This window comes from Lissotriton vulgaris, chromosome 6, assembly GCF_964263255.1.
Source record: "Lissotriton vulgaris chromosome 6, aLisVul1.2, whole genome shotgun sequence".
NCBI classification, from domain to species: domain Eukaryota; kingdom Metazoa; phylum Chordata; class Amphibia; order Caudata; family Salamandridae; genus Lissotriton; species Lissotriton vulgaris.
This window is the reverse complement of record NC_141694.1, coordinates 1,154,535,362-1,154,558,254: the sequence shown is the minus strand read 5'-3', so window position 1 is coordinate 1,154,558,254 and position 22,893 is coordinate 1,154,535,362. Positions and strand designations below refer to the sequence as shown.

The 22,893-nt window shown below is 45.3% G+C and overlaps 1 protein-coding gene across 8 annotated transcripts in view; it reads right to left on the bottom strand.

The window, feature by feature from the left end:
* Positions 1 to 22,893, bottom strand: part of MAP4K3 (mitogen-activated protein kinase kinase kinase kinase 3) — a 1,209,829-nt gene that overhangs the window by 623,720 nt on the left and 563,216 nt on the right. For all 8 annotated transcript variants that reach the window (XM_086927230.1, XM_086927231.1, XM_086927232.1 and 5 more), the window contains one exon: positions 3,344 to 3,386. In XM_086927230.1, coding sequence (XP_086783356.1) covers positions 3,344 to 3,386 — 43 coding nt within the window. The remainder of the gene's footprint in view (positions 1 to 3,343; positions 3,387 to 22,893) is intronic.

Here is a 22,893-nt window from a genome sequence, read left to right as displayed (position 1 = left end):
TTAAAAAAGGCACTTATTTGGCTTACAAGTAATCACCTGAAGCTCAATGCACAAAAAACGGAATTCCTATTGATCTCACCTCCTAAGAAATATTCCGAAGCGGAAGAATGGACCAGACTGATCACAGCGTTAAGTTGTACCCCCACGCTAGTAGACTCAGCGAAATCATTAGGAATCACATTAGACAAGAACCTAGACATGAACGCGCATTTAAACTCAATGGCAAAGAATGCTCGCTTTCACCTGAACTACCTAAGGAAAGTGAAACCATTTATCTCACCGGCAGATCTCAAACTAGCAATACAATCATTAGTAATCTCAAGGATTGAATACGGTTGTACAACCTTAGCAGGCCTTCCAAAAATATCCACGGCTCCGCTGAAAGATTGCCTCAATGCGGCAGCAAGACTTATAACCGGATCGAGGAAATTCGACCATATCTCCCGCATCTAAAAACTTTAAATTGGCTACCATACGAAGCCAGAATCCAATTCAAAATGGCATGCGTCACCCACAAAGCCTTCATTACAGAACACCTAGATACTTGGCCCAGAAGATCGAGCTGTCTGGAGGAGGAAGGCCGGTAAGGAGCGCCAATCTGCTAATGCTGAAACCGCCCATCTTCAGGAAAAAGAAAAGGTACAACAGAGCTTTCACAGGGGCAGCCCCCAGAATATGGAACTTGCTCCCGCCAAATATCAGAAAAATTACAAACACAACTACATTCAAACGAGAAACTAAGATCTTCCTAATGAGTAAGTTCCTGACATAATGAAGACACCACGAGAACTGGAGGTGATAGAGTCCCGGAACCGGGATGAAGAACACACTGTTTATGAACAATGCAGAACATTCTGGACAGGAATACAGACTATCCCTTACAAATCGTAGTATATATATGCCAGGATATTTTTCAGTCTATACCTCCGCATCCAAGCGGGAAAGATTTATTATATAGCTCTACACTTATCTACCTCACTCAATATATTAAGTTGTAATGTTATGGTAAGTGAATTAAGCCTCGACACTTCTACCTCACTCAATATATTATGAGGCAATGTCTACGTTATGTAAGTACATTACCACAGAATAGCACTATGGATTCTATATCTCGACGAACACCTAACCTACCTCATGACAATGGGAAATATTTACTATATAACTCGACACTTATCTACCACTCATTATAATATTGTAATGCTATGTTATGTGAATGTAGCCACTCGACACTGATATACCTCACTATGATATTATATGGTAATGTTATGTTTTTTGTGAATCACATATCGACAGAATGTCAAGTTGTCTGTGAAGCGCTCTGATACCCAAGGGTCACGTTCGCGCTATATAAAACTCTCTAAATAAATAAAAATAAATAAATAACCCTTCCTTTTTATTCAAAGCTTTAGAAGACAACGGTAAACACTGTGATTGAGGTTCAAATACCCTTATTCAACAGCCAGGATGGCCCATCACTGTTCACATTCATGTAGAGCAGGAAGACAGATGATTTGAGACAACTTATGCCAAAGAATCAGGCAAACGAAACAGCGAAAAGTTGCAATTTTAAGACATTGCTAAATCCCAATCTTCTCAAGTACATACAAGAGAAGAGGTGCATAGAGGCAATGTATGTTAGGTACAAGTTCTAACCAATACGAGTCAATCAGTATCATGGTGCTTTTGAATCTAGACTTAAAATATGAGTTATTGAGCAAATACTGAAATTAGTAGATACTTCTAAAGACAAATTTGTTGAGTTACTCAACAGACCGATTTGGAATAGGAACACATCCAACAAGTCTTACAAATACTAACACATCTGGCTTGCTTTCTGAATATCTATCAATTATAAACTACAGGGTGGCACACCTATTACATGCATACAAAATTGTAGGAACTACTTTATCTTAAAAGACAGCTAAATGTAAAGTGAATGGAACAGTGTGCAGATATGTAACCATCTGCGATATGCTGTGCCCTTTTGTGAAAATGATGGATGGTATTATAGCTTAGCAACAGACAGCTAAATGTAACACTAAAAATAGTTGGAGCCATAATCATACCATCTAAGAGATCAGGGGTTTAAAATATTTTGCTGACAAGTATACACAAGATAATCAGCACTTCATCATAAGCACATTAACAGATTAATTCACAACTTTAGGTACAGGTGGGGGTAGTATAGGCTCATTTCGAGGAGTAGGTCAATCACAGTCTAACGTCACACGCCAGATAATTCCATTTTGTATTTTTTCACATTCTCATTCACTATGTAGAAGGTTTGACAAATGTAACACTGCATAAAGAACAATTAGACAAATATATTTTTCAAACACTAAGTAAGACTTTGTTTAATTTTCCACGCAGGCCAGATACAAATTGGGATTGGTCAGGTGAACCTGTATGTGTTAGAAATGAAGGGTCCGACTTTGGTTATTGAGCTGAGGTACATGATCCCGGTTTGTTTACAAGTAAAGAAAGTGAACAGCTGCATAATCAACACCTATGCCAACTACAACAATCAGTGTTGTGTCAATGGCAACTGCTATGGCGCAGTAATCATCAAAATCTCTGTATTGTGTTAGTTGGTGCTAAGGAAGGTGAGAAAGATAGTGCCTGAAGGCCGTAAAGTGGGTCTTGTTTGGCAGGGTGGGGGACGGTGGTTAAGGGACTACCATTGGTGTAATACTGTCAATGAAAAACAAAATAGATCTTCCCAAAGGCATGTGTCTTATTACCCCTTTCCCAAGTTAGCCCCACTTTGTATGTCATGATCTCTGACTCCAGTGGAGGTGATACTGTGCAGAACACCTTTAAACCTCTTCCTCACTGGCTACTCAAACCCTTATAAGCACTTATTAACACATTCCTCCCCCACTCAGCCTGCGTGTTACCCCACTCACATACACACACTTGCATACACATATATCCTCAAGCTGATAGATGACTGCCCCTCTACTACCCCACCAATTTTTATTCAAAAACGTATATGCTGGAATGAGACAGAGAAATAACTAGGTGCTGTAGATAAAGGTGATATAGCACTTAGTTATGCCCACTTCTTCCCAAGCTGCTTTACAGTCCGGTCGGAAACTTTGGAACTCAAGCATTATGAAACCTACAGAAACCCTAGCTGTGTACATGTAGTTTATTCCCTTAAGACCAGGGAATAACAATGTGGAATCCAAATTCAGGGCTTGAGTGGCAAAAAGTACAGGATGTATTATTACATCCATCTTGCAATAGAGACATGGAATGATGTGCTATGGTTAGGTATCACATTCTGAATGAGGTACATTAAAAAGTATTAATGAGAATTATCATCACAAAACATATTTACCTTTGGCGGTAACGGAGGTGGCAATTTAGGCCTAATGGTTGAACTAAAAAACAAAAAAACAATTCATGTTACATTTAGAAGCTGTCTCAAGAAATACGTATTGTTATGCTACATACATGAACATATCTCCTGTCTACTAACTGATACAAAATACTTTGGTATCCACTCTCCCTTTTACAAAACAGACTTTTTAAGTAAACTGTTACCACCTTGTATTCTCTGGTACACATTGATGATGAATTTGGCGATCATCTCTTCCATCAAGAGCAACATACCAGAAACAGAATGTGAGAACAATGACCTCTTTGTAGCATACTAAAGCTAGAATGGAACACCTAAAACCAGCATGATCTGGGAGTTAAGTATAGCAGTTCTGTTTGAAACTGATAAACAAAAATGTCCAGCCCTTTCGAGAACAGACGGAGGTTGTTTATAGGTTGAAAATGTCATATGTCACACTAGGTAAAATACATAATTCGAGCATAAACCTAGGCACACAAAAATTGGATATAACAGTCTGTTAGTGTAGACATATATAGTACATTATGCAAGCCAACAAATACAGAGATGATTCTTGATGAATTTTGAATTTGTTCAGTCTTTAATTTTCGAGAAAAACGAGCCGACGCGTGTTTCGTCGCATTTGGAACACTCTTTCCACGACTTCCTCAGGGCGCTGAGCCGGTGATAATTCCGACCCGGCCGGGCCCGAGACAAACTGGTCAGGTTCATTTCTAAACAAGGGAATCGGAGGATCTGTATCGAATTATGTAAAACGGAATCTATAACTAATAGTCTCTTTCAGATAAATACATTTACAATTCATAATTAATCACATCTAACCAGTACAGCTTAACCTTAAGAGCACTGCTTTCAAGCCTCTAAACCTTCAGGCCTCACATCTCAAAGTGAGACCTCATCTTATCAGCAATTACAGGGTCATAGGCGAAGCATGGAGTCAACAGGATCTCCAGGCCCAGGTGAGATAAGCAAAGCTATATAATAGCATACAAGTACCCCACATGGAGTATGCTTACCCAAACAACAGGGAACACCTCTTAGCCAAGCTAAAAGAGCGCAGTAACAAACTGAACCCGTGAACATGAGTTCCGAGCCGTATGACATTACAGCCCTAGCCATCGGCTCAATAACACAGTCAGAGGACCAGACACAGAAATCTGTGGACTACGGCTACAGCAGGCCAACAGGCAGCTCAAAGCAAAACGCATCCAAGGGATGCAAATAAAATGGTACCCTTGACCACAGAAAAAGAAGATGTAAGGCTCACCGCCCATGTTAAACACAGAGGATGCGAAATGAAAAAAGGACAAAAGCCCACAAGGAGCCGGTTAACCGCCGACTCGGCGTGAGCATCAAACAGCAAAACCCCATAAAAGGGTAAGTCAACAAGTCGCTCCCAAATATTTTCAGGGAAGACACTATCTCGCAACCAAGCGTGACGCCTTAAGGCAACAGAGCCAGCCATAGCTCGGACTAAAGAATCCGCAGTATCTAAGGCGAAGCAGATTTATGAATTCAGCAAGGTTGCAGCAAACCCGGAGGAGGTGAAGGAGATCAACGCGAGCACCTTCAGAGGTGGCAAAAACAAGCAGAGTCCCGCAGGGAGGTAGCTGAGCCAAAACACACACACTATTTAAGGAATGTAGGGCCGAACTAGTGGATGCAAAGATGTTCCTACCTCATGACTCAAGCCATCTGTACTCCAGAGGGGTCAGGGAAGGGAAGGTAGTCTGCAACACAAACCCCTGCGCATCAGGATGCACAAAAAGATAAACAGGATCATGCGGAGGTGGCGGTGCAAAACTGAATGAGCCAGCGGGTTACCTATAGCAGGCCGGACCCAGGTACCCAAAAGGGCATCATAAAAGGAAGCCTAAAAGGGCAGAAGCGGCTCCAAATTCCCGGACCCATGGTGAAGGACCTCAAACAAGGGGTCTACAGATAAAGGGGCAGAAGGGGGTTGCTTGTTTAAAATACGGGTGGCCAATGATACCACTCTCAAAATAGCTGCACCAGCCTCGGTAGCCCTCTGCGGAGCGGACAACAACTCATCAGTGAGGGAGGGTTGTAAGACCCTCCCAAGACACTGAGGGTGTGACCAAAACCCCACTTAAGGGAGCCCTATTGCAGAAAGAGGGTCCTGATGGGGCTCCTGGGGAGGCGAAGAGTCTGCCGGATCTGGGAGCTCCTGAGGAGGCTCCACAAATTCCAAGGGGGCACTGGCAACAATACCTCCGGAGATGCCGCGCAAGAGGGTGGCGCTGAACTCTCTCCAAAGACCTCTAGAGAAGAGTCCAGAACTTGGCGTCGACACAGCGCCAAAACGACGTGCGTCGGAGCTGACCGTGCCTCGTCAGTCGCCGAGTCGGATGCATCCGACGTCAAGTCGGCACTTTCCGGCGCCAAAACTATGACAAGCTCCCCATCCGAAGACGGAGAAGGCGCCGGAGCCGGTGAGGCAAGTATTGGGCGCCGACTCTGCCTCATCCATGACAGCCATTATAGAAAATGGGGTAACCCACAACGGTTGTTGGACCTGGGTAGTCAGTATTATCAAAAACAATGGCCCAACCCGCACTTATTGGTTGGATCAATCAATCATATGCTCACAGTTTATCACTTCATAAAATAGAGTGAGGATTGAAGTTATTTACCTCCAAAATGATTAAATCATAAGATGTTCATTGCATTAGAAAAGCAACCACCTAACACAACTATTTACAAGAAGGAGTTTTAATGGAATACTCCAAATACAGCGAAACATTTATTTATATACATTTGTACAATATTCACAGCGAACGGTAAAGGAAAGAGCTGGTGCTTCTATAAGGGTGCCAGAAAAAAGAAGGAGAAGGTAGTGGTTTGACAGAAAAAGGGGTGTAAGCCTCAACGGAAAAGTGACATAAAATTTAGGTAACTCAAGAAAAAAAGCTGGTTTTTATCCAACGTGTTAAATAAACAGGCCACAATTAGTATTCATCCAATTTTTAAAAACAGTTATACAGTCTTGACTAGCATGTATAATGTTCGGGGAAGTAGTGGTCCTGGTCAATGAAAGGGAGAGCGTCGACGTTTCGACCCGTCTTGGGGTACTAGGGTAACTGGGGACCTCGACCTGCGGGTCTTCCTCAGGACGTAAAAGGCAAAGCCTTTGTACCGTGGCTAAAACGCTGTAAGCCCAATTTGCTTTCATGGGAAATTCACAATCCTCATATTTCTCGAAAGACGTGAAGGGAATGGCCACAGTCGCACTCCTAATTGTTGGTCGTAGACCGACAAAACTACAAAACTACAGTTTAAGTGTGAAGAAAAGCAGTGGAGATGCTGTTCTCATGCGCAGACTTGCTTGTTACTTAAAGTGTTCATGTATACGTGTCACCATGAAGTGAAGATATGGATTCGTACTGGCATCTGTTGGTTCTCTAATAATCCAGTTTCTCCCTCAAACGACGTATTCACGGGAGTTGGCGGTGTCCCCAAGGTTAATTTCAGACTGTACGTGCGAATGGTTGTAGGTTGGTAGCAACTCGCCAAACTCGGGGCATACGTGGTTGTCAATCACACAACATTGCCGTGTCCGCGGGGTAAACGTGCACGCGGGTTGTTTCACACTGACGGGCGTGTACTCCGAGGCTGGCCCGTCAGTGTGAGGATTGTGAATTTCCCATGAAAGCAAATTGGGCTTACAGCGTTTTAGCCACGGTACAAAGGCTTTGCCTTTTACGTCCTGAGGAAGACCCGCAGGTCGAGGTCCCCAGTTACCCTAGTACCCCAAGACGGGTCGAAACGTCGACGCTCTCCCTTTCATTGACCAGGACCACTACTTCCCCGAACATTATACATGCTAGTCAAGACTGTATAACTGTTTTTAAAAATTGGATGAATACTAATTGTGGCCTGTTTATTTAACACGTTGGATAAAAACCAGCTTTTTTTCTTGAGTTACCTAAATTTTATGTCACTTTTCAGTTGAGGCTTACACCCCTTTTTCTTTCAAACCACTACCTTCTCCTTCTTTTTTCTGGCACCCTTATAGAAGCACCAGCTCTTTCCTTTACCGTTCGCTGTGAATATTGTACAAATGTATATAAATAAATGTTTCGCTGTATTTGGAGTATTCCATTAAAACTCCTTCTTGTAAATAGTTGTGTTAGGTGGTTGCTTTTCTAATGGAATGAACATCTTATGATTTAATCATTTTGGAGGTAAATAACTTCAATCCTCACTCTATTTTATGAAGTGATAAACTGTGAGCATATTCATCCATGACAGGCTGCTGGAGAAAAGACGCGGCTGCTTGACCGGAAGCCTGGGGCCTGGGGTGTGCTCAAGGCAGGGCTATGATCACCGGCAACCACCTGCGGCACCACAGGGAGCCCAGCGGGGCTATGCGTTGTGGCAGAGGCACCGTGGGTCGTAGAGAGGGACCAAGGTGAGCCGCGTCCAAACTACTCCATGCGGACTGTAGAGAGGGACCCAACCGGGCCGCACCCTAACGACACCACATCTCTGACGTTCCTGTGGGGCAAAGGCTCAATGGGCGCCAGAGGCAAACCCGCCGGCAAGTCAGTCGATGATCCCACAAGAAGCAGAGGCCCGAGGACGTCCCAGGAACAGGAGAGGACCCAAGGGAGGCCTGCAGAGCCACGGCATATGCCTCCATCTGGGCCTTAGTCGCCCTCACACCCGGAAAGGGCAGGTTGAGGGGGAGCGACTGTCGGGAATGCACGTACAGAATATTCCAGGAAACAGTGCCCCTGACAACAGAAGAAGGGGAGGTCGAAGACCTCGGGGACAAGCGCCTCGACTTACCAAGTGGCGAACGCCGGCCTCGGATCCTAGAGGGCGAACAACGGCAGAACCGGACAGTAGAGGGACCTGGCGTTGATGAAGAGTTCGGGGAGCGAGACGACTCCAACAGGGAAAGCCGGGCCGAGAGAAGCTTCATACGGCGCTCCTGCCGAGACTCCGGCTTCAGGTGTTGGCAGGCTTCGAAGTCCGTGGAGTCATGGTGCTGGCTCAGGCACCACATACAAATAAGATGCGGGTCCGTCGCGGACATCTGCTGCGAACAGGAATTACAAGTTTTAAAGCCTGAAGGCATTGCACACTATTCCTGACGCGAAGCGTCGACAAGGAGGCCTGAAAACAGGCCAGAGGAACCACTCACTCCGGATCCGTGTTGCACGAGGAAAAGAAGAAAATTGATGTCAGCGCGCCGGCAGGGACTTATATGACCTCGCTGACGTCACATACGTGGATGACGGCAAGAAGGGGTCATGTGGCGCCATCCCCTGGCGCGCAGAGGTGCTGCTGCAAACATTTCCGGATCCAGTCTGACGCTTGGGGATATTCTAAGTTAAGGAATCTGCGGCTAGACTACAAGGGGTCCGCACACACGGCCTAAAGAAGCAATAGCAACATACGTAAACGCCACAGAGAGCATGGGTCCGAAGGTGACCTTAACTCCCTAGCAGAATGCAAGCTATATAACAGCTACCCACATAGGTAAGTCCCAAGACATGGGAACCCTCTTTGGAAGAAACGTCTGCAGCAGAGGTAGGATCGAAAGAGCCACGGGGAAAAAAAAAACAGCGGAAGGCTTGTCAAACAGCCCAAGAGAAGCAGAAGGCCTAATCAATCTGAGGCCAAGTCTGTACAGACAATTCCAACAAAAACACACCGTCAACAAAGGGGCCGTCCAGCAGCCAACAACGCCACAGTCTCAGCAAGGAGGACTCGAGTGGCCATAAAAAACACTCCACAGCAAGGGCAACCGGCCCAAAAGAAGGTCCAGAACTAGTTCAACTCAGCAATCACTGAGGAGGGGGAAGAGGATAAGGAGGAGGAGGAGGAGGACTGAGCCCTGCCATGAACCTTTGGATGGAGGAGTCCGCGGGGGCATGGAACAACAGGGTGCCATCGACTGGAAGATCAATCAGCGCTCCCGAACATTTTCAGGCAACAAGCCGTCCCGAAGCCAAGCATGGCAACGGAGAGCGACTGAGGAAGCCATGGCACTGCCCAGCACCTCTGAGATGTCTAGAGCGGAGCGGAGAATAAACGCCGCTAGTTCCCAGCCATCCAACGCATGATGCCGTAAGTCCAGATGAACAATCTCCTGTGAAGCTGCGGATCCCAAGGACTCAGCCTAGTTCCACAATCAAGAGGTGGCCCTATCCAACACACATAAGTTGTTAACGGCCCGCAGGGCACCCCCAAGAGTCCAGTCAGCGAGCCTCCGTGGATGGCGGAGTCAACAATGGCGGCAGGGAGGGAAAAGCAGTCCGCAAAAGCGGACTTGAGGCAGAGGGGTGGAGGGAAAAACATACCGGGTCACGTGGCCCCGGAAGGTGGCGGTGCAGAAGGTGGTGAGGCACAGAATCCCCTGAGGCAGGGGGCCTCCAGGCCCCCGTCAGGGAAGAAAGAAGCGAACCCTCAAAAGTAAGCAACAGCTTCCTCCCACCAGAGCCCTGGTGGAGAACCTCCAAGAGATGGTCTGCCAGGAAAATGAGCAACCGGTTCACCCATGCGTAGAATGCCCAGACATGGACACCACGTAAGCGAAGGCAGCACCAGTCTCCGTAGGGCCCCGCGGTTGAGAAAACAGCTCCTCCGTGGGCGACGGCGGTAAACTAAGGCGGCCGTCCCCGAAGCCAAGCGGGGCGGGCAAAGGCCAGACCTGGAAGTCAGAAGGGACCGAAAAGTGGGGGACCTGTCGCTCCTCCGGCAAGCACCCTGGCCTTAGGAATGGCGGAGAGTCACCCTTCGATGACGCCGGCGAAAAAGCCACCAAGCGGCGACCTGTATCCGGGGAGGATGACACCAGTATGCACCCAACCTCCTGAGAAGAGAGAGCGTCCAAAGACGAATCTGCGACTCGTCGCCTGTTTGGCGCCGTAGTGTCCGCAGCCTGCGGCAGGACGGCAGCACAATCCGGTGCCGAAGGAGACGCCAGATAGGGCTCCTCAAAGCCACACCGCGGCGAGGACCGGAGAATGGCCGAATCCGAAGTGCCCAAGGGGCAGCGCCGACTCGACCTCCGCCGAGGCAGCCGCCTGCGTGGAGGAAAGAGAGGGACCAGGTGAGTGACATGAAGCCCTCCGCCAGCCTCTGCTCAGCATGTGACGGAGGTGGTCCGGCGATCCATGCGGCCCCGCCAGAGCCGACTCAACCTCCGCCTCCGACGAGGCAGCCGCCTTTGTGGAGGGACGAGAAAGGCCCGGAGGAGGACAAGGGGTCCCCATCCTGCCTCAACCCAGAGCGGGACGAGGAGGGTCCACCGACCTCTGTGGCGGCGCCCGGTCCAGCAGCTGTCGGCGCCATAGCGGCGTTACCTCGGCCTTAGACAAGACCAATTTGTCCAAGGACCGAGAAGAGCTCGGAGATGCGACCCGAGCCCCGGCGACCTACTGCGATACCACAGGGACTCCTGCAGGAGTTTGCAGCAAGGCAGAGGCGCCGTGGTCCGAAGGAGGGATCCCCGAAGGGCCGCACCCCAACAGCACCACGTCCTCCAAGTCTGGAGACGAATGAGTCGGCGCCGGGGCCCGAGCCGCCAGCGACGCCAGGGAGTGCCCCACGCAATGCAAGGGATCCGCTGGCGCCCCAGGAGGGGAAGGAGGAGGAGACGCCAGCGAGGCCTGCAAGGCCGCCTCATATGTCTCCATCTGGACTCTCAATGCACCTTCACCGGGAAACGGTGAATAGGAGGACGACACGTGGGGCAGCATCCCCCGCAGAGAGCCCATGCCCCAGGCAGGCCAAACACCAGCTCCCAGGGACAAACTGCGACACTTACCCACCCGGGAGCGACTCTCTCGTGACATCGGAGAGGGACAAGGACGCCGACAACAGCCGTATCTGAAATCGTCTGCTGAGACTTAACGAGGGGATGAAGCGGAACTTGAGAGACGCGCCGAGAGTACTTTCATCCGGCGCTCCCGCCGCGACTTTGGCTTCAACTGTTGGCACGCCTCACATCAGTGGTGCCGTGATCTTCCCCTAAACACCACATACAAATGAGGTGAGGGTCTGTCGCCGACATAAGATGCCCACACTTCGTGCAAGTCTTGAAGCCCAAAGGCATTCATACACTGTTCACCAAATATTAGCCCAATTAGGGAGAAAAAAGGGGCCCAAACAGGCCCGAACAGAGACCGGATCCGCCTTGCACGGAGAAAAGGAAGAAACTGACGTAGGCGCACCGTGGTGGGGCTTATGTGACCTCGCTGACGTCACGTGCGCGGACGATGCCTGGGCGGGGTCGCGTGATGCAGCCCCCTACCCCGGCGCGGAGGGACGCTGTGGCAAAAGGTTTTCCGGATCCAGTCTCACGCCTGGGGGATAATTCTACGTTAAGGAATCTGCGGCTAGTAGTCTCTATCAGAAGGAATGCAGATATTTTGCCGCCAAACTTGATCATTAAGGGATGATGGATAGCAGGAGCCTGAAAGTGGTCACTGATTACGAGCTGAATTCTTTTCTTGTCGTCCTGCTTTACCTCTTGGAGTAGACCTGCTGTATGCCACTGGTGGTGGCAATTGTTGGGAGTAATGCGGATTGTAGGGTTGTGACAAGGAGGTGTAAGAGGGGTACCAATATTGTTGGTGGGCTCCTCAAAAGGATACTTTACGATACTGAAGTGTCCCCAGCAACTTAGCTGCGTCAGACTCTGTCTCGATACTTTGAAGCGCCTCATGGAAGTGTATGCCGAAAAGAGCTTCTCCATCAAAAAGGAGGTCAAGGATCTTGCTCTGGACCTCGGGGCAGAAGGATATTGCTCTAAACCAGCCCTCTCGGTGTAAAACAGCTGCTCCTGCAAGTGATCTAAAAGCCATGGTTGCAATGTCCATGGCACAGTCGATGACCTTTTAAGATGTGCGCTTTCCTTCCTGGAGGATCTTTTTGGCCTCCGCTTTACTCTCCTCTGGGAGTTGATCTAGGTACGGTGCCAGATCGCACCACATCTGTCGGTCGAAGCTACTCAAAATTGCAAGGGAGTTCACCACTTTAATAATGAGTGCTAACATAGAAGAGAATATTTTCCCTGCATCGTCAAGGTGCCTGCCTTCTTTGCCTAAAGGCTCTGTCATTGATGCAGATGAATTCTTTCATTTTCATTATGCCACTTGTGAAATAATGGAGTCGGGGTTTGGGTGACCAGTAAGACTAGCAGTAGCGTCCTGCAGACCCTTACACTTTTTCTCTAGGTGGGGAAGGATTGCCGTTATTGAAGCTGCAGTCTTCATGACCTTTAGGCCCTCTTCCCAGATATAACCCACAATGGGCATCACTTGCACGGACTTTCGCAAAGGGTTCCTTAAAGTCATAAAGGAAACAGTATGTTTGTGGGGAAGGCACGGTCAAGTCAAAGCACTTTGCTGCTTGTTCAAGCAAATTATGGAATCCATCAATATCCTCAGATGGAGAATCAACTGGTACTGGTGATGGAGATTATAGTGTGGATATGAGATAATCATACCACTCTTGATGAGGGTCTCGTAGTTCTCCCGCCTTGTGATCATCATCAGAAGTCACAGGCTCTTGGAGAGTAGACTATAGTGAATGGTGTGTAGAGGTAGGTAATAATGTCAGAGTTTGCTGTGGAGTGGATGGAGGGATAGGTGAAGGTTGAGCAGTAGAAGCGGATGTTGCCGGAAATCTTTTGTTGTCATCGAACACCATGAACTTTAAATCTTTCATCAGCTGGGATGGCATCCAGACCATCTCTTTCTGAGACTGTTGGTGATATTGGTTTTGAGGAACATAACTCTGATCCTCATACTCTTCTTCATGGCACTTTACATACAGTTCTGATGGACTGTAAGCATATCCGAAAGGACCCTTCCTCATCCGAGTTCTGTTCTTCTAAGTGCTGAGATTAAACCAATGGAATCACCCTACATGGGGAGGTGTGCTCTGGTGTCAGTTGTATTATTTTGTCCTGTTTTTAAAAGCATGCCTCCCACGAGGGGGTGGTGTAGGTGGTGCAGACCTGGATAATTTTGGTCTGACGCTCTCTGACCTCCTTTTGCTGTTTGAGAGGCAATTTTGAAGAGTTAAGTGCTGCGCCTGTAGGATCCATGTGTAATCTTTTTTTATGCTTTCCTAGGTCGTTCACTTAAAGAACGAGAGTGAGGCAATCTTTTTCTCTTATAAGACCTGTTGGAAGGGGAAGATGACGCTTCCTCACTGTCATCACTGGAAAGTGGGTCCTTTCTAGCCTTTAGCCTCTGGAACCATAGTAGTAGACGCCCTTCACGGTCCCTCAAAGTCTTATTTGAAAAGCTGTGACATACTTTGCATTTTTTGTCCTTATGGTCGGGGTAAAGGCAATATACGCAGTTCTTATGGGAGGTCATCAGAATGAAGCCTCTTCTTGGAGCAGTTAGCACAAGACCTGAAGAGCCTCTTCTTTTGCTAATCTAACATAGCAAAACCAGGAGAGAAAAAAGGAATTAAAGAGTTATCCTCAAGTGTCTAGAAGTCCACAATCCTCTATCCAGAAGAAAAACTGGAGATAAAGACTTTGAAGAATTGTAGAATGAAGAAAACTGAACAGAGCTCCTTGGTAGAAAATCTGAAGGACTGGAGCTTCGCTCAGGAGTGTTCTGTAGGATAGGGCAACCTTATTGGTTGGAACCTATATTTGATCTCTTTTTCAAAAATGACTATGATATGTTACAAAACTAAGAGGCGTAGGTCGTTTTCTGGTTTATGTTTACTTTGCATTGCTATTAAAATGTACCGGGGACTCCCATCTCGACGACAAAGAATGATTTAAGCATGCAAATCTATGAAAGTTGCAATACAGAAGTAATAATAATCACCCTCCAGAACTGCATCAGGCTGAACTCTAATTAGACTACACTGGTTGCCAGTAGCAGAAGTTTATTGGATCAACATGATCATTTACAAGGAGAAAATATCTCACAACATACATTAAATCATTGAATTAAAAAGAATAAGAATCACATCATAAACTTCATGATGTATTTATTTATAAAGTTTCTGAACATTGTTAAAAAGTAGTATATGAAATTGTTTGTGGGGTAAAATCTTTGAGGCCTTTAAACGGCTAAAATAGTTATTTAAAATAGACCAACAATCAGCAAGAGAGTTTGTAAGCATCACTGTATACAGCATTCTCCTTGTGTGAGCATAGGATCATATCTTTCCTACATGTACCCAACACATGCCCAAATTGTTGGTTGCCAGTACGTAAGCGATCAGTCTTTAAAATGCTATGTCATGTGCACACAAGGCCCTCTACTCTGCTAACCCAGCTTATTTGCAGAAAAAAAAGTTCCTTTCAGGGCTCTAATGTCTACTAATACTTATCTGCTTAACACATGGATATGCCTTGCTAGTATGAGTGACCGCTCATTTTCTTTCTTGATATCCCATCATTGGAACTTTCTCTTACAAAATATTAGATTAATCTCCAACTTTGGGACATTCAAAAAGCGATTAAAAACATGGATGTTTTGATTTCCCAGTTCTCGCTTATCCTTTTCACCTCGATTGCTGGTCCGCCTTAGCCCCCTCACACAGCTACTTCTTAGGGCAAGTGTTTGTTGCAATAAAAAACTCAATAACCTAATCTAACATAAAATACCAAGGGGGAAGATGAGTATTTCTCTCTCACCTCCTGCTATTTGTTGATGTAGTTTCAATAAGTTGACTTACCCTGTTTACCTCTCATGCACTACTATACAAATGTGAAGAGTTTTGGAATAAACTTTGAGGACAAAATAACATTAAATCATCGAGTCCCTTTGGATGTCAGTTGCAGGATTTATTTCTTGAACTGCTGAACATGAAGGGGGTTCACTCTCTTCTTTCTTCAAATGCTCTGGAAATTATCACCATGAAAAATGGTTGTCACAATGGAAGACATTAACTCCAATCTAGACCAAGCCAATTCCCTTTACTGAGGGGCGTGTGCAGAAAGTTTCAATGATGTTCACATTCTGAACACAGATTAAGTGATATTTCTCTTCAATAACAAAATAAACCATATAGGCTCAGAATGACCTCAGATCACTCCAGACCAGACCAGAATCATATAATAATATATACCTTCTTTTGCCAGTTATCCCTATACAGGTAAGCACATAGTATACTTAAATGTTTGCAAATATAGTTATTTACTTATTGCTCATAATAGAGCTGTGCTGACCCCAAAGGAGAACAAGACACAGTGATGGTGATCTTCTTAATCACAAACCAAGGATACGTCCTCTAACCTGGCTTTATAGAGCCAATAGTCTGTGGTGAGGCTGCTCATGCAAGCGGTCCTTACTGTACATCAATATTTTAATATTCAGGATGTATTCAAAACTCAAGATAAAACATTAGTGCCTGAGCTTTGTTTTCAATTTGAAACCTGACAATATGATTTATCCCTTTTCACTTTTCAAAATGAAAAACCCCTAGGGTTTCCAAATGTTGAGTCCTTTCACCTCTTATCTTAAGGCCTGGTATGAGAAAGTACAATTTTGAAAGAGAGAGCACATAGGTGGCTCACACAGAAACAGAATGAAAAGACAATGTAGTGTAAAATGCTTCTAGCTGATACTATTCATTGATGCAAATAAACCATCTTTGGAATAATTGTTGACAGGTGCACACACCTTGAAGGTGTAGTTTGTTTCTAGTACCCCACCACCTCAGCACAAAATTCTAATTCAGACCAGTGTTGTCGCATGATACATCTTCTATCTCACACTTTACTTTTTCTACCTTATTTTAAAAACTGGGAGGGGTGTGAAATCCACAAGGTGGTTACCTAAACTTTTGACATCAAAATTCCTCTTTTCTCATCTCTCTCACCTATGTCCAGCCTTCCGATTTCCTTTTCCTTTTGAGCCAACTCTATATGGAAGGGTGACTAGTTAGTTTATTGGCTCATCGAATAAGGCATTTGCCATGAATACAAACAACCTACTGTTTTCCCAGTTAATTAAAATTAAAAGGAGGTCTGAAGTTTATGTATGAAACAGGATGATGATTATGCCAGAAAGAAGTTAGAACCAGCACCTTGATCACTACATCTTCACTCCTTCAACTAATTATAGTCCAATAAAGACTTCAAAAATATGAATGATGAAAAAAAATGCACACGTCTTGTGGCTCTCAGACATAAGACACTCCTGCACCCCTGAAATATGATTTGATTGAAAGCTTTATTAGATTTTGTTTTTTAAAATCATATAAGCGTACAGAAAAAATGACAGTCAATAAAAATAATATTAATAAATATGTGCAATCAAGAGTAACATCACTTCAATTTCAAAAAAGACATAACCTCAACCTCGGAGTTCAGTGGTGTGACATGTTATTCAAGGGGTTTATCCCTATCTGGGGTAAGATACACAGGTTTGTCCTTAAGGTGAGTAGACAGTGGATCAAATCTGTTAGAAACAGAGAAACTAATACCACTGGGTACCTGGACTTCCCCACCCAACGGTTGGTGATAGGCTGGTGTTGGTCCTAACCGGGGGATATTTGGCGTACAGGGATAAAAGTCAAGTAGATCCCAAATATGTATTGGGCCATCCCCTTCTTGGGGTGGACAAGATCTTAAGTATGGAGCGGTGTTGTGGTTCCTGAATCTAACCAATACCAAGTCCCCTGCAATGTTTTTTGGTAGTGGGCCCAACCAGCCCACCCTTCTCACACTCAGGATTCTGCCGTCTTTGTCCGTTGGTAGGGGTCTATTTCTACCCATCCAGAATATAACTTTGTTCAATAGGTCCTGCTGTCTTTCAGCTTTTCCCATCGCAAGTGCTGGAACTCCTGAGAGGACGGACACGTATGGCGCAGCTTCTGGCGGGAGGTGTATATATGGTGCTTTGCGTACTGTCTTGACCTCTGAGGGCCTTGATTTAACAGATTTCAAAGGAGCTTTGGGAGCAGTTGATTCTGGGATTGTACTGGATTGTACGGTGACTTGAATGCTTTTGTGGATGGCAGTTCGCTTAGCTGTTGGGACGGTGGTGGTTGGCTGGGGTCGATTCGATGTTACTGGATTATCGATGGGTTTCAGGATGGCTGGGATTTTGTTCTCTAGACCCGAGAGCCATTCCCCTATAGCGTTGATTTTTTCTGTTAGTGGGGAGATGATGGTTTTAACAAGTTGTTCAATCTGAGTCAGAAGAGAGATCTGGGAGTAAGAAAATGGTTCATCCAAATTGGCATCAGTCTCCATGGTGGTAGGGAGATTATGAATAGACAATGCGGGGCTTACAGATGGTTTATGAGATTTGGATTGAGTCCTTTCGGCATTTCCTCATCATGCTTTCTATTGACGGGTAATAACCATGAGAGTACAGAGGCTTGTGTGTTGACTTTGTTCAATAAAAAGGGGGATTCCTGTGTACTGCCTTTAGTAATTGTAGTACAGGTGCCTTTGGCGAGAGAAGGTGCATCCACACTAACATACTTTGTTTGGCATAGACTGTTGAGTTCATCCCGCTGGGACAGGTTATGCATTCTTGGGGAGTTTAGTGGGGGAGATAGCGTACTAGATGGAGAGTAGCAAGGGCAGTTTATGTCTGTCAAATGAACATTAGGCAGGGAGCTTGTGGTAATCGTTTGCTGCATTTGGACCGCTTGACCTGGACACCCCTACGCAGGTGAGCTAGTTACCCTCTTACAGGGCATGATCGTAGTGGAAATAGTTATGTTTACAGAGAAAAAGGAAAGAAATAATAATGTGTGTACACTATACCTCCTTTAGCAGAAGTGTCAAGGGGGGGTGCCCCGTCCCGTCCTAATCGGTCCACTGAGGGCCACAGAGGGCCCGCCCTTTGCCCGAGCTTAGCTCGGCGTCCCGCGAAGCGGGGCAGAGCGCTGTTTATTGCACCTCCTGGCGCTGCAGTGCGTCACCCAAGCTGCGCCGCCGCTGTGGCAGCCGGGAGTTGTGGTCCCGTTCGACTGCGCAGGACACAGCAGCTGATGACTCGTGGCGGTGGCGGCTTCGTTGCAGGGCTTCCTCTCCCTGCCCCCGGTGAGTTTTTGGCTGTCCCCCCCGCTCCGCCGGGCAGAGCGCTGTTTATTGCGCCTCCTGGCGCTGCAGTGCGTCACCCAAGCTGCGCCGCCGCTGTGGCAGCCGGGAGTTGTGGTCCCGGGGCGACGGCGCAGGACCCAGCAGCTGATGACTCGTGGCGGTGACGGCTTCGTTGCAGGGCTTCCTCTCCCTGCCCCCGGTGAGTTTTTGGCTGTCCCCCCCGCTCCGCCGGGCAGAGCGCTGTTTATTGCGCCTCCTGGCGCTGCAGTGCATCAACCAAGCTGCGCCACCGCTGTGGCAGCCGGGAGTTGTGGTCCCGGGGCGACGGCGCAGGACCCAGCAGCTGATGACTCGTGGCGGTGGCGGCTTCGTTGCAGGGCTTCCTCTCCCTGCCCCCGGTGAGTTTTTGGCTGTCTCCCCCTGAACTAATTTCTTAGAGATCGCCAGTTGTCAGAGTAAGAACAGTAGATTAGAGATTGGGGTAGCAGAGAATATGTTAGAAGGGATGATAATAAGGACTCTGCTTAAGATAAAGTTTCCAAAAGAATATTGTTACTGTAATGTTACTTTTATTCTGATGCCCCCTACTTGTAGATTTCAGATTTCTGAAAGTTCCAACAAAAAAAGTTACTTATCTTTGCAAACAATATTTCTGGTGGGTCCTTAATCTTCCAGTGGTTTCCACATTACCCTACAGCCCACTTGGGGAGTTAGTGCAGTGACTAATAAGATCCCAAAATATAAAGATATGCAAAGTACCCATCACGTGACATTTGCTTGGCGAATGGTAACTGTTTAGAGGCACAGAAGATGTTAGCTATAGGAATGCCTGCAGGAAGAGCCATGGAGGCAGCAATGGTTTTAATGTAATGGGCACAAATGTCCTCATACAGACTAGTTTGAAAGAGCTTGATTCCACAAAGTCATGGCCTTGCTCTTCTAAGGTCCAGCTAAGTCCACAAAGAGCTTATCAATAAACCTACTGATGAGTGCAGTCATTGTACTAAGAGACAATGTTGGGGATCAGTCAATGCATCCACTCCTCTTTCTTGGTTGGATTTGGAGGAGGGAAGAAGGATGAATGGTTGGAAAACAAACATATGAAACACAAAAACCACCATGAGTAAGATGGATGTGCAGATGCACAGTAATTACAAAATAGAGCAACCTCTTATCCGGCCTATCTAATTTGAAAAATGGGAATAACTCTAGTTACAATATTCACTGTACAGCATAAATACACAGGAGGGAAATGGCTTTCATTTGCATTGTATTTATTTATCAAAAACACGTTTTTTGTATATTTCGTTTTTTTCCATATATTTTTACACTTTCTTTACAATTTTTTTTTTTTTAAAACACATTACTAAATTGTTTCATGAAGGACAAAGACATTACTTCACTTTTCTGAACATATATTTGTATGTAAATAACCCCCAAAGCAAAAAGAAAAAATAGTTAACATTCTGTCATTCATCCATTCTCACCTTTCAAACATCTCATACATGCCAACTATCATACTAGACAAACAAGTTCACAAAGAAAATACATCGTGAGTGAAAACCCTACTGTAATAATTCAATTTGCCTTATATCAGTGCACTCCAAAACACAAACATGTATCCGTCTTTTAGGTTTTGAATAATCGTTTTTTTGTCGTAATTCTTAGGTGGATTTCACAGATGTGTGTTGCTGGCCTACGCACGTTTCGGTGAAAACAGGTTAACACCTTCTTCAGAGCCAATAAAGTTCATGTTCCATCTTTAAAATTGTCTGGGGGTTCTATATGTCTGGCAGTGCTGTTAGGGACGACAACAGACGTTATGGGAAGCTGCAGACTCAGATTGGCTCGTCCTGGATTTATAATTACAGACGCCTTTAAATAGGCGTAAATGAATATTCTCAAAGGACCTTTAAATAATACTTAAGCCCGATTTCACATTTAGGTTGCAATTGAAAGCACCAACATCCTTTAGTATCAGGACAATCATTGTTGGTTGAAACATCTTTTATACAAGATCTCGAAAATTGCGTAGAAGATCTTATTTTCTTTCCAATTGTCTACTGCTCCGAATCTCAATGTGGACATCTCCACACTCTGGAAAACCATACCACGTCTTCAGCCTACTGTTCAGACATGGAGAACCCCCAGACAATTTTAAAGATGGAACGTGTATTTTACTGGCCCTGAAGAAGGTGATAACATCCTGTTTTCACCCAAACGTGCGTAGGCCAGCAACACACATCTGTGAAATCCACCTAAGAATTACGACAAGAAAACGATTATTCAAAACGTAAAAGACGGATACAGGTTTGTGTTTTGGAATGCACTGATATAAGGCAAATTGAATTATTGCAGTAGGATTTTCACTCAAGATGTGGTTTTCTTTTGTGAACTTGTTTGTGTAGTATGATAGTTGGTATGTATGAGAGGTTTGAAAGGTGAGAATGGATGAATGACAGAATGTTAACAATTTTTCCTTTTCGCTTCGGGATTATTTACATACAAATTTGTGTTCAGAAAAGTGAAGAAATGTCTTTCTCCTTTATGAAACATTTTTTTGATGTGTTTTGTAAAAATCTTTTTATAAAGAAAGTGTAAAAATATACACAAAAAAACTAAATATACCAAAAACTTGTTATGATAAATAAATACAATGCAAATGAAAGCCATTTCCCTCCTGTGTATTTATGCTGTACAGTGAATATTGTAACTAGAGTTATAGCCATTTTTCAAATTTAGATAGGCCGGATAAGAGGTTGCTCTATTTTGTATTCCCCCCCCCATCCCCACCCCCCCTTCTTAGGCCTCGAAGAAACTGGGGGTACCTTAGTATAATTGGAGATACACAGTAATGCCACAAAGAAAATTGTCTTCAAGGCAAGAAGTTGGAACGCCATAACTGTGTGCTAGTTTGAATAGAGAAGTCATCAAGTAAGGCAAATAGATTCAAATCCCACTGAGGAACAATAAACCGAATGGGAGGAAACAGGTGAAGCAAACACCTTTTAGAAAACATGCCAATAGTGTCCATCTGAATAGGGAAAGTTCACTAGGCAGATACATGAAGGTAGCTGACAGATAGCCCCTTAACCTCTGGGTTAAGGGGCTATCTGTCAGCTACACAAGGAACAATGCAAATTGCAAAATGTCTGAACAGCAAAATCAGTAACTGGCAATGCTGACCCTCAAGTCTACAGTTGCACCATTAAGGTATTGGGGTGGAAGACCTGACCATACTGCTGCGAGAGAAGGTCCTCACTAAATGGGAGAGGTAGAGGCAGCTGAGTGACGACAGTTTGCTTTACCACATCCTCCAATGTCAGTCTGGGAAGATCAGAAACAATTGTGTTCGATCCTCCGGAAACTTCAGCAGTTTCTCTTTGTAGTCTGTCTTGCCATTTTTCTTTGTGGGCGTCGTCAACCATTTGGGCATAAGCCCCTACTTGAGTAACATCAGACATATGCCCCATAATTTCTCTGACGCAGTCACCAACTTTAAATTCTTTTTCATCCTTTCTTTTCTCTTTGCGATGCGACTTGTTGGTTTCCTCCATCTTCGTTAATTTTCTCTCAGTGTTGAGTTTATAAATACACCGCTAATTGTGGAGGTGGGTGGGTCACATGTGCACCCAGAAAATTCTCAAGCGGCAAAATGACTTCTATCGGTAAGTAAGCATTAGTCTGGCAGCGGGAATTTATTTCTGGATTCAGAAGCTGTGCATTGATTCTACAGGGTGATTTTGTCGATTGGGTAGAGAAGATTCTTTACAGCATGTGTTTACAAAAAAAACGCTTTAGCACTCTTTGTCCCATTTCTGCCTCTTTATTGATGTGGATGTCCATGCAGGAATGTTTTGTAAAGGTGTGCACCAATGACCATTTGGCCGCTGCGTGAATGTCTTCTAGTGCTACATAACTTAGGAAGGTGAGCGTTGCTCCCTTCATCCTTTTTGAATGTGGCTGCATTTTTTTCTGTACATGTTGCTCCCCCTGCTTCTAACAATATTGTATTGTCTGCCCTATCCATCTCAATATATTTCCTTTGGTGACCTGGGAGCACCATTTTGCATGTGCTAAAGACTCAAAGCACCGTTCTCCTTACCTGATAGATTTTGTTCATTCTAGATAGTACATTATTGCCCTTCTGCCATCCAGTGTGTGCAGGGCTCTCTCTGCTTGCACCTTTGTTTTTTAGAAAAAAGCTGATAAGTGGATGACCTTGTTTAAGTGGATTTTCAATAACACTTTTGGTATGAATCTTTGGATGTTCTTATCACCACGTTGTCCTTATGTAGCCGAAGATATGGTTCTTGAGTAGTGAGTGCTTGTATTTCACTGACCTTCCTTGGCGAGGTGAAGATTTAGGAGCTTGAGCTGTGACTTTGCACTGTTTCGAATGGTGTGTCGGCATGGATGCACTCCTTGGAGGTGCCACCATTTCTGCTCCCTTAAGGAAGTGTTTTACCACTGCTGCAGTGAAGAAACTTCTCCATAGAATATTTCTGCTTAA